At 38.4% G+C, this 12,968-nt stretch overlaps 1 protein-coding gene across 1 annotated transcript in view; it reads left to right on the top strand.

Annotated features, from left to right (window-relative positions):
• Window positions 1–12,968, top strand: part of KIAA2012 — a gene marked incomplete at both ends in the record, with an annotated part of 121,225 nt that overhangs the window by 95,117 nt on the left and 13,140 nt on the right. The window contains 2 exon segments of the mRNA XM_079709605.1: window positions 9,800–9,890; window positions 12,537–12,702. Of these exon segments, the coding sequence (XP_079565731.1) occupies window positions 9,800–9,890; window positions 12,537–12,702 (257 nt within the window).

Below are 12,968 nucleotides of genomic sequence, written 5' to 3'. Positions count from 1 at the left end.
ACACACACACACATACATATCTATATACCATGACTGAATTCAGTTTACCGCAGAATTAAAAATGGTCTAACATTTGAAAGTCTGTTTCTGTACTTAGGGTCATCTCAATACATGCAAAAGGAAAAATCAATTTATAAAATTCACCCATTCATGATTTAAAATTATCAAACTAGGGCTTCCCTGGTGGCGCAGTGGTTGAGAATCTGCCTGCTAATGCAGGGGACACGGGTTCGAGCCCTGGTCTGGGGGGATCCCACATGCCACGGAGCAACTAGGCCCGTGAGCCACAACTACTGAGCCTGTGCGTCTGGAGCCTGTGCTCCGCAACAAGAGAGGCCGCAATAGTGAGAGGCCTGCGCACCGCGATGAAGAGTGGCCCCCGCTTGCCACAACTAGAGAAAGCCCTTGCACAGAAACAAAGACCCAACACAGCAAAAATAAATAAATAAATTAATTAATTAATAAACTCCTACCCCAAACAAAAAAATAAAATAAAAAAAAATAAAATTATCAAACTAGGAATAGAAGAGGACTTCCTGATTTTGATAAAGAGTACCTACCAAGGGGCTTCCCTGGTGGCGCAGTGGTTAAGAATCTGCCTGCCAATGCAGGGGACACGGGTTTGAGCCCTGGTCCGGGAAGATCCCACATGTCGCGGAGCAACGAAGCCCATGCACCACAACTACCGAGCCTGCGCTCTAGGGCCCGCGCCACAACTACTGAAGCCCCCGCGCCTAGAGCCTGTGCTGCACAACAAGAGAAGCCACCACAATGAGAAGCCTGTGCAGCGCAACGAAGAGTAGCCCCTGCTCGCCGCAACTAGAGAAAGCCCGCGCACAGCCACGAAGACCTAACACAGCCAAAAATAAATAAATAAATAAATATTTTTTAAAAAGAGTACCTACCGAAACCTGCAGTAAACATCACACTTTAATGGTAGAACTTCAGAAGCAGTCTCTTTAGAGGCAGGACTAGGATAAGGACGCCCTCTATCATTGCTTCTTATTCAACATTGTACCAGTACAGTAGGGAAGGCAAAATAAAGGAAAAGGAAGAGGATAGAAAGGAGGAAATGACACTGTCATTATTCTCAGACAATAGTATTACCTATGTGAAAAATCTGAGGGCTTCTATAGGCCCTCAACTTCGGCTATCCATTTCTTCAGGGTTTTTATGATTCTGAAGTTTTTGGAGTTTAGCCATTTGCTCCTCTAGCTTTTGGCAATGTTCGACCAGCTGGGCACAGAGTTTCTTCCATTGGCCCTCAATATCTTCAAATTGTGACTGATATTTCCTGCTAATATTAGAGGGCGCTTTCCTTGACATCTCTTTCACAGTGGTGCTGAGATAGTTTAGGCCATTTTGTTGTTCTTGTAGAGAGCTTTGTAAAGCCTGTAACTCCCCGAGTCTCTGCTCCATGATCTCATATTCAGTGACAGTAACCAGAGAGTTTGGTTTCTGACTGCTGGATCCACATGAGGATGGTACTCATGGTCTCCTGATAGCGCATGGGTGGCAAAGTGTCCAAAATTGTCTGTAGCTCTTTCTCTCTGGCCTGCATATCAGCAAAGACTTGGTTAAAATGATTTGCAAAGGCCACAAAGTCTGCATCCAGGAACATTAGCCCTTGTCCTTTCTCTTTCAGGGCTATGCTTTGAATTTTTAATCGCTCAATTTGAGGCTGAAGAACTGACAGCCGGTTGACTTCATCCGTACAATTTTCTAACTGGCTTTTAATTGCTGTTGGCTCTGATGTGGTAGTGGGTTGGGTTTTCAACCAGTTTTCCGCAGTAGTTGTCATCTGTTCCAATTGTTGTAGAAGATTATAGAAAGTGATGATGTTGTTCTGATACTCCAGCTAGTTAAGTCTCTCACTTAGCAACTGGCAGAACTCGATCCACCGGCTGTTCAGTTAAAAGACAAGCCATTAAAAGACAAACAAAAAAATTCAGCAAGATTACTAAATATACATCAATAACAAAAATCAATTGTGGAAAAAAATAGTATTTGCAAACATAAAGTACAATTTATAATGCAATTTAAAAATAATTCTTATTATGGAAAACTCCAAACATGCACAAGGGTGGACAGAACAGCACCTATGAGTTTCACGTACCCATCTCCTGGCCAATGTTGTTCACCTATATCCCCAATTCCTTCCTGCCTTCTATGTATTTTGAAACAAATTCCAGGCTCATATCATTTTACCCATATACACTTGAGTATATATCTTTAAAAGACAAGAAAAGACTCTTGACATAACTGTAATACCACGATTGTACCTAAAAATTAGAACAATTCTTTAATATAATTGAATATCCAATCAGTTTTTTCAACATTCTAATTGTCTCAAAATTATTGTAATTGTTTTAGAGTTTGTTTGCAATCGGTTGATATGGCTTTTTTTTTTTTTAATTTATTTTTGGCTGTGTTGGGTATTCATTACTCTGCCCGGGCTTTCTCTCGTTGCGGCGAGCAGGGGCTACTCTTCATTGCGGTGTGTGGGCTTCTCATTGCGACGGGCTCTAAGAGTGCAGGCTCAGTAGTCATGACGCACGGGCTTAGTTGCTCCGCGGCATGTGGGATCTTCCCAGACCAGGGCTCAAACCGGTGTCCCCTGCATTGGCAGGCGGATTCTTAACCACTGCGCCACCAGGGTAGTCCCAACATATGGCTTTTAAGGGTCCTTTAATTTATCGAGTCTTCTCATTTCTATTTTCTTTCCCCTCACTTAGTTTATTTTTAGGAAACTGGGTGACTTTTACTGTAGAGTTTCCCACAATCTAGATTTCGCTGATTGAATCTTCAAGGTATAGTTTAACGTGTTTCTCTGTCTTCTGTATTTTCTGTAAGTTAGAACTTGGATCTAGAGACTTGAGCAGATTCAGGATTGGCTTTCACAAGACCACTTCATGGAGGGCACCGTGTTCTTCCATTAGGAGATGTAATGTTTGCCAGTCTCTTCACGATGCCACCAGCTACAGATCCATTCATTCATTAAAGGTTATGAATTACTTGGGAAACTCCTACCAAAAAAAATTTTTTTTCTCTTCTACTATTTAGTTATCTAGTGGTACATATTATATAGGAAGGCAGAATAAATGTAATTTTAAAACATATATATATCAATAAATTTTAAAAGCAATAAATCAATAAATCTAAAAAGATGTTAGACGTTCATGAAGAAATTATAAAATCTTATTAAATTAACTAAAAGTAGGCCTGAATAAATATAACATTCTATATAGTGCTATATATAATGTTCAAAGATTTGAAGGTGACAGTTCTCCCTAAATTAATCTATAAATTCAATGCAACTCTATTTTTTTAAATCCCCAGTAGGGTCTTTGGTGGAACATGATAAGTTGATCGCAAAATGCATAAAGAAGTGTCAAAAATAGCCAATACAATTTTTTTTTAAAGTGTGGGGTCCCCACCAATGAATGGGTCTCCCTGGAGTAGTTAGTTAGTTAGTTGTTTATTTATTTATTTATTTTGGCTGCACCGGGTCTTAGTTGCAGCATGTGGACTTCTCAGTTGCGGCATGCAAACTCCTAATTTCAGCCTGCATGTGGGATCTAGTTCCCCGACCAGGGATAGAACCCAGGACCCCTGCATTGGGGGGGCCACCCACTGGACCACCAGGGAAGTCCTGCCAATAAAATTTTGAAGAAAAACAAAGAGGAAGAGTTTACCCAGCCACATATCAAAAATTACTTTAAGGCTATGATATTGACTTAGGGACAGACAGAAGGGAGAATCCAGAAATAAATGCACCCATATACAGAAATGAAATGTGACAAAAGTGGTATTAGAAAACAGTGGGGAGAGAATGAGCTATTATTCCCTATATAATTTTCAGATAACTGGTTATCCAATTTTTAAATCCTTACCTCACAAAATAACGGATGTATTCAGGATATAAATGTGAAAAAGCAAAATTCTTAATCTTTTAGAAGAAAATATACAAGAATATCTTTATGAATTTGAGAAAAATTTCTTACCCATGATTCAAAACACAAACCATAAAGAAAATTATTGACAAACCCAACTATACTAGAATTAAAGTTTCTGATATGTTAAACAGAGTTAAAAGACAAATACAGATTAGAAGACAACATCTGTAGTGCATATAACCAACAAAGTATTAGTACCCCAAATGCACCAAAAACTGCTACAAATAGAGAAGGCAAAAGACAATCAACCCCGGGCTTCCCTGGTGGTGCAGTGGTTGGGAGTCTGCCTGCCCATGCAGGGGACATGGGTTCGAGCCCTAGTTGGGGAAGATTCCACATGACACGAAGCAACTAAACCCATGTGCCACAACTACTGAGCCTGTGCTCAGAAGCCCGCAAGCCACAACTACTGAGCCCACGTGCCACAACTACTGAAGCCCACACACCTAGAGCCTGTGCTCCACAACAAGAGAAGCCACTGCAATGAGAAGCCCGTGCACCGCAACGAAGAGTAGCCCCCGCTCGCCGCAGCTAGAGAAAGCCCACGTGCAGCAACGAAGACCCAACACAGCCAAAAATTAATTAATTAATTAATTGATTAATTTTTTAAAAAGACAATCAACCCAAATGAAAAATGGGTGAAAGATACTAATAGGTAATTAACAGAAGAGGAAACCTAAATAAATGACCATTTATTTCTTAGTCAAACTTGCTAATCAGGAAAATTCAAATTAAAAGAAAAAGATATTTCATATATACAAGATTAGCAAAAAATTTTGTCTGTACACATTCATTATTAATGAGGATATGGAGTTTTAGAAACTCAGAGCAATTTGGAAATACCCAATAAATTGAAGATGCATATACCCTGCAACTGAACAAGTCCATTCCCAGGTATACCTTAGAGAAACTCTTTCATGTATGAACAGTGACTCACTCAAGAAGGTTCATTGCAGCATTGTTTGTAATCACAAAAAACTGGAAATAAAAAAGCCATCAATAGCAAAATTGATAAATAAATTGTGGTAAGTTTATATGACGGTATAATAAGGTACAAGATCTTAAAATAAGTGAATGGAAACTATCTGTATTAACAGGGGTTAATCTCAAAAACAAGATTTTAAGCAAAATAAAGCAAGTTGCAAAAGTGACATAAATGATATTACTGGTACGAAGTTTTAATATGTAAAATAATATTATATGTTGTTTAGAAGTGCTTTATATGTGGTAAAGATATAAAAATATACATGAGGACAGTGTAGGAGAGAAAAAACGTTTCTTCTACTCTCTTAGAGGCCCTGCCTGGGCTGGAAAATTAAACTGACAAAGACAAAATAACAGGAGAAAAGCACACAAATGTATTTAATGTAAGCTTTATGTGATGCAGGAGGATTCATAAGGAAGTAGTTAAGCCTGAGCATCTTTATACTTGGTTTGATAAAGAGTGGACAATGTGATAGTACAAAAGGTAAGCGCAAAGGGTAATAAACTGGGGGAAACAGAGTAAGGCCTGTTTGTTTGGGTTCCTCTCAGAATCTCTCTGTCTTCAGGGATAAGGGCACCCCTTTCCTCCAAGTAGAACCTACCTCTCACATGAGTAGCCGTCTCATAACCTACACTGCCCTTTCTCAAATTCCTTCAGCTTAAAATACTCAGTATGCCAAGGTGCCATGTTTGGGGATAGCATATTCTGAACCCAGTCAATTGATAAATACCAAATTTAAGAGAATGTTTACCTCTGGGGAGAGAGTGAGGGAAATAGGATTATATGTGATACAATAAAGTCTTAGACTATATCTTAAATGTTTTCTTTAGAAAAAAAATGTGAATCAAATATGGCACAATGTTAAGATTTCACAAAGGTAGGTGGTAAGTTCCTGGGTAATCATTATACGGTCATTTTTCTATACTCTGCATTCCTAAAATATTTTACAGATTTTTTTAAGGCAGTTAAAAGTTGTAGGTTATTATTCAAAGTACTGACTTAGTTTATTCCAATTCTTCCTAAATATAAGGTTATTTTACTAGAGAAACAAAACAAAACACCCTGCTATGGTCCACGTCCCAGCGACAGGATTTCAATTCTAATCAAAGTGGTGAAATCACACCAATTGTAGAACCCCATCTTTTGGTCAATACAAATGCGCCCTCTGCTGGTCATATGGTGCCCTGTCCCAAAGTTCAAAATAGTGGTGAAGCGCAGTGAAACTTGTTCAATGAGACAGCTTTTACCAAGCCAGCCAAGTTAGGGAAAGAAACTCTCACAGAATTCCTCTCAATCACAAAAATACTTAAATCAGCTCCCACTCTCTATTACTATTACATATGATCCAAGACAAAACAAATTCCAGGGTACCACCGCAATCAACCTTTCCAGTTCCCTCAACCACCGTGTACATGAACAATTCTGTCCCTACTCCAAAGTCTGGAGGTTGATGTATGAGATAGTAGATGCCACCCTTAACATTTGGGAATGGCAGAAGAGAACCCAAGTTCCTCTGGGTGGTGGTGCGGACACCACTGAACACTGAAAAATGGATAAACTAGGATTAAGGGGATAATGCTGGTGGGATGACAGGTAAATTTTTTCTTTTCAAATCTTTCTTTAAAGTTATAATTCCTTTAAACAAATTTGAGGAAAAATAAATTAATTCATGCAAGAATCTACTGCTCAAAGAGAGAAGTGAGGATTGAATATTAAGAGTCTTCCTTTCAAAAAACATTGTTTAAAATTATTTCGTTTTGCTTTGTTTTGCTTTGTGCTAATATCCATCTTCCCCACTAAAATTTAAGCTTCCTGAGACCAATGTGTGAATCCGTCCTACTCACCACTATATTCCCAGCACCTAACACAACGACCATCAGGTAGTAGGTATCTAATAAACATGTGATAAATAAAGGAATGAATGACCATTTCCTTGGAGTGTAAATTGGTACAAATTTTCTGGGGAGCAATTCAGCAGCAGACATTGTGCCTTTAAGACTGTACATTCTTCAGTAATCATAGATGTGGACAACGAGTAAGTCCTTTAATAATCAGAAACATTCCTTTCAGGGATATGCTATGCAAAGTTCATTTTAGTTATAAAAAAAATTCAAAACAACCTGAATTTTAAAAGTTACATGTTTGGTTAAGTCTATTATGGTATATCCATATGATGAAATGCTATGCTGTTATTAAAATCATTTTTTTTTTTTTTGCAGTACGCGGGCCTCTCACTGTCGTGGCCTCTCCCGTTGCGGAGCACAGGCTCCGGACGCGAAGGCTCCGCGGCCATGGCACACAGGCCCAGCCGCTCCGCAGCACGCGGGATCCTCCTGGACCGGGGCACGAACCTGTGTCCCCTGCATCGGCAGGCGGACTCTCAACCACTGTGCCACCAGGGAAGCCCTATTAAAATCATTTTTAAGAATATTTAATGATATGGGAAATTCTAATAACATAAAAATAGATTAAAATTATATATACATTATTTTATCAACTCTATATATTTATTATATATGCATGAAAGTATACACACCAAAGTATTTTATTGTAGTTGTATATGAGTAGAGGGATCATGAGTCAGGGGTTTTTTGTTTGTTTGTTTTTGGTTCTTGTTTTTAACAGGTGCCAGCACTGTTTTAGACACTTTATTTGTATTAATATATCTTTAAGTTTTTTAAGCAGCTTTATCAAGAGATAATTGCCTTATAATAAATTACACCTATTTAAATTGTACAATTAGATAAGTTTTCTTTAAGTGTTAAATATTACTTTTTCTGTAAAGATTTTAATGCAATCAACTTCACTTTTCCTTAGATTTGAATTAGGTATAATTATTTGGTAGAATATAAAATTATTCAACCAACAATTTTCTTCTATTGAAACATTAAATATTGTTATGGTTTGTAGGGGGAGGTTCTAGATTTCTTGAGATTAATTGATATATAACGTTGTATTAGTTTAAGGTGTACAACATGGTGACTTTATATTGCAAAATGGTTACCACAATAAGCTTAGTTAATGTCAATCAGCACACATAGTTACAATTTTTTTTCTTGTGATGAGAACTTTTAAAATCTACTAGGTAAGTTCTGATACTGTATATGTCGACACCCATGAAACTATCACCACAATCAAGATAAAACATTTCAGGGGACTTCCCTGTTGGTCCAGTGTCTAAGAAACAGCACTCCCAATGCAGGGGGCCTGGGTTCGATCCCTGGTCAGGCAACTAAATCCCACATGCCACAGCTAAGACTTCCATGCCGCAACTAAGAGTTCACATGCTGCAACTAAAGATCCTGCATGCCACAACTAAAAGGTCCCACATGCCGCAACAAAGATTGAAGATCCCTCGTGCTGCAGCTAAGACCTGGTGCAGCCAAATAAATAAATTTTTTTTTAATTTCATCTTTCCCAAACGTTTCCTCATGCCTCCCCCAACTCCAGTCTCTATCATTTCCAGACAAACACCGATCTGCTTTCTGTCACTATAGACTGGTTTGCAGTTTCCAGAATTTTATATAAATGGAAGCATACCATGTATAACGTTTCTTTGTCTGGTTGCTTTTACTCCCCATAATTCTTTTGAGATTCATCCATGTTGTTGAGTTTAACAATGCTTCATTTCTACTTACTACTGAATAGTATTGCGTTGTATGTATATACTAGCCTGTTTATCCATTCACCTGTGGATGGGCATTTCAGCTGTTTCAAGTTTTTGACTATTGCAAATAAAGCTACTATGACCATTTGCGTATACGTCCTTTTATGGACATATGCTTTCATTCCTCTTGTGTAAAACACCTAGGAGAATAATGGTTGAATGCTATGGTACATCCAATATTTAATTTTTTAAGAAATTGTCAAGCTATTTTCCTAAGTGGTTGTACCATTTTACATTCTAACCAGCAGTGAATGAATCCCAGTTCCCCTGCATCTGTGTCAACTCTTGATATAGTCAGTCTTTTTAGTCATTCTAATAATTATATGTTGATTGGCAAGGAGGGTTCTTCTTCATGCTTGTGTTTTCCAAATTTTCTGCAATGAAATATATGTTTCATAATTAAAAATTGCTTACAGTATCTAAAATAAAAAGTAGCCTAATCTAATATGAGGTCAGTCTGGAGACTTCTCATTCTGAAAACTACTCAATATGGTCTTCAGAGCACCCAGCAATAGCTGTGCAGCCGGCATAAGCCTTCCTCAGAATATAACTTTTTTTTTTTAATCAGTTTTCTTTTCAATGATACAACCACACTGGGGTTTTAAGAAAAAGTTTGAACACATAAACCTCTTTATCTAGCATGTTATTTCCTTTTTCTGTTTTCTCTTCCAGCTTTTACAGTTTTAATACACAATTCTATAGTTTACTATTTTTACTTGTCATTATATCATATTTTCCATATCATATTTTCCATGCTGATTTATCTTTTCAACCATAATTCTAAATGTCAAATTAATGCATCATAAATTTCCCATTGTTTGGCTGTTTCTAATTTTTTATTATTAATGATAATGTTGTAATAAATAACTTTGTACAAAAAGCTTGTTTCTTCTTTTAAATTATTTCCTTATGAAAATACACAGGAGTGAGATTCCTGATCAAAGACAAGAACGTTTTTCTAGGTCTTGATATGTACTGTCACATCGCTTTCCCAAAGGGGCTTACTGATTTTAATGTCACTTGCCATGTGTCAGCACTAGTTTCTGCAGCATTTGCCAGTTTCCTAGGTATAACATACTTTGTTGTGCTAATCTGCATGCCGTTGACTGCTCACCAGAGGAGACGTTTTCTCACGTGTGGGATCACTGCCTGCTGTCCTTTGCTAATTAAGGATGCTCTTTGTCTTCACAGACCCAGAGCGGAGGAGTATGACCCTTGACCCTCTTAGTGCTTCCCTGGCTGAGCACACCCAGACCCCTGAGGCAGATACTGTCCAAAAGGCGTAAGTATTCAAAGTCATAATGACATGGACTTCTCTCCTTTTGTTTTTCTTTCTTTTTCATTAATTTCATTTCCGTTTTTTTCTAAGAGGCATGAAGATTCTCAGCTAACCAGCCCCATGCTCTACCAGCCAGAATTAAACTATTGTCTAAGAAACAAAGATTCTTGGGGAGGATTATACTGTGATGTGTTTCCTACTTAAACATATTCTTTGGCTGGGTGGGTGAAGAGCAAAGTTGAACTCTAACTACGTGGAAGCAGCTTTCTCCATTTTTCCACATATCTGAGCTCTGCAGACATGCCTCGAAAGCAGAGGTCTCTCAGCTCAACCTTGGTTTCTCCTCTCAGCATTCACTCAGCTCTGGGTAAAATCAATAATACCAATAATACTAATACAAATTGCTAACGTGTATTAAGTGATTCCTGTGTGCTCACCATGTGCTTACTATGAGCTCGGCCGGTCAGGCCCAGTCTCTTTACTCAAGCCCCGGTTGGCAGTGGCAAGCTGGACCGATAGCCTCTGTGACCTCCCATGAGCCTTGGTGACTTTAGAACCTGCCCTCACCTGCCTCAGGGTATAAGGATTCCCTCCTGGGTCAGAAAGGCTGGGTGATCTCTAGGAACAAAAAAGGGAACGGGCACTTGAGTATTGAGGCAGCTCTCTGAAGAACTCCACGTTTTAACTTTTGTATCTCATCTTCTCCAAAATGGATTTAAACTGCTTACAATAACAACCCCCTATCCACCAAAAAAGAAAGATGAGATAATCAAAAAGAATTTATTTTTAATCTGGAGGAAAAGAACAAAGAAAACCAACGCTCCCCAAAAGTCATTATAGTCATTGTGACCAAAGTTCAGACTTTCAGACTGAATGTGAAAGCAAAAAAAAAAAGGGGGCGGGGAGAGCAACACGATCGGGTTTTGTGGTTCTCATTTGCAGCATGCCGGTTCCTCAGGGGAAATAAAGGTTTTCCTAGCACTAAATTCTAAAGTATTCTTCTATAGGTTTTATAGAGTGACATTGAATGATTTAAGGACTCATATTTACAGGAAATTCCATTTACCTCATTTGATAACTATTTCTCAAGTTTCTCTAGTAAGGTGCTGTGCTAGCCCAACTCAGTAAATATAATACTGATTTAGCTAAAAAATAAAATATCCAAGACCAGGCCTGGCACACAGTAGCTGCTGCTGCAGCTGTTACTCAATCCGTATGGCTCTTTCTCAGTGACCTTTTTACCCAGAGAACATAAGTCAGTTATCCTCCAGACACATGGTCAGTGACAGCAGTTCTACAAGGGATCACACTAACACAGTACGTGACATTTTGGTATCTGAATTTGATCAAGAATAGAATTCAGAGGGCATAAAGAAATGGATATATAGGCACATGTTTCTGTGACAACCTTTCTTAAAGGTCACTTTTTTTTCAGCTAAGCCTTCGATAGAAGAAATTTCAGTTAGGTAATCCTATTTCATTTTGTTAAAGTCATAAATATGCAACCCCAGAGAAGCAAACTATTCCTTCTTCGAGGGTGTGGAGAAAAGGGAACACTCTTGCACTGTTGGTAGGAATGTAAACTGATACAGCCACTATGGAGAACAGTACAGAGCTTCCTTAAAAAACTAAAAATAGAACTACCATATGACCTAGCAATCCCACTACTGGGCATATACCCAGAGAAAACCATAATTCAAAAATACAGATGTACCCCAGTGTTCATTGCAGCACTATTTACAATAGCTAGGTCATGGAAGCAACCTAAATGCCCATCAACAGACAAATGGATAAAGAAGAAGTGGTACATATTTACAATGGAATATTACTCAGCCATAAAAAGGAATGAAATTGGGTCATTTATAGAGATGGGGATGGACCTAGAGACTGTCATACAGAGTGAAGTAAGTCAGAAAGAGAAAAACAAATATTGTATATTAATGTATATATGTGGAATCTAGAAAAACAGTACAGATGAACCAGTTTGCAAGGCAGAAGTAGAGACACAGATATAGAGAACAAACGTATGGACACCAAGGGGGAAAAGCAGGGGGTAGTGGTGGTGGGATGAACTGGGAGATTGGGATTGACATGTATACACTAATATGTATAAAATAGATAACTAATAAGAACCTGTTGTATAAAAAATAAATTAAATTAAATTTAAAAAACAAAAAACTATTTCTCCTTCTCCCTAAGGTTTAGAACTTAGCCTGAGAGAACCCCAAAAGTGAAGACTAACTTTCTAATTTCCTTTATTCAGGGATGTGTTGAGAAAAAGAGGGCTGACCAAGTGTGTAAAATGCCCACCACAGTGCAGTTCCTGGCAGAAAACAGATGCTCAATTAATGTTTGTTCATTTTCCCTCTTCTGTGTCCACGAGTTTTTCTTTTTTCTTTTTCTTTTTCTTTTTATTTGAAGTATAGTTGATTTACAATATTGTGTTTCAGGTGTACTGCCATGTGATTCAGTTATACAATACATATCTTTTTTTTTCCCAGTTCTTTTCCATTATAGGCTATTACAAGATACTGAATATAGTTCCCTGTGCTATACAGCAAATCCTTCTTGTTTATCTGTTTTACATATAGTGTTGTATACATCAGAGTTCTTCTTTAGTTTGGTCCTGTTGTTTTGCTTTTTTCAAAGGGGCAGAGATTATAATGTGCACCATCAACACAGAGGACTCCCAGGACATGGGCCTGACTCCCCAGAGGGGTTGGATCCTATAGATATATCTCTTCTTCCAAGAGGAAAAGAAGGGAAGACTGAACCAAGACTGTTCAACCAGCAGACACCAACCAACATCAGTCATGTGAGTGTAAACACCTAGGTAGGAGCTTGGTCCAGAACCCTACCTGGAAGGTGCTCCCGTCAGGGCTGCCATGTACAGTTGTATAGATTGCTTACTATACAAGGGCACCTGCAAAGGGGGAAAGTGGGAGCTGAAATCCACTCTGTGGTCCACTCACCATGCCCTGCACCCCAGTATTGGGTTGCATTCTTCTGAAGGATGGGGTTCCCATTTCTAATTTCTACTAAGGTACTAAAAGGAAACTCAGTTTTCCTATACTCACATCA

Source organism: Hyperoodon ampullatus, assembly GCF_949752795.1.
Source record: "Hyperoodon ampullatus genome assembly, chromosome: 8".
Lineage (NCBI taxonomy): Eukaryota > Metazoa > Chordata > Mammalia > Artiodactyla > Ziphiidae > Hyperoodon > Hyperoodon ampullatus.
This window is presented reverse-complemented; position numbering and strand designations above follow the sequence as displayed.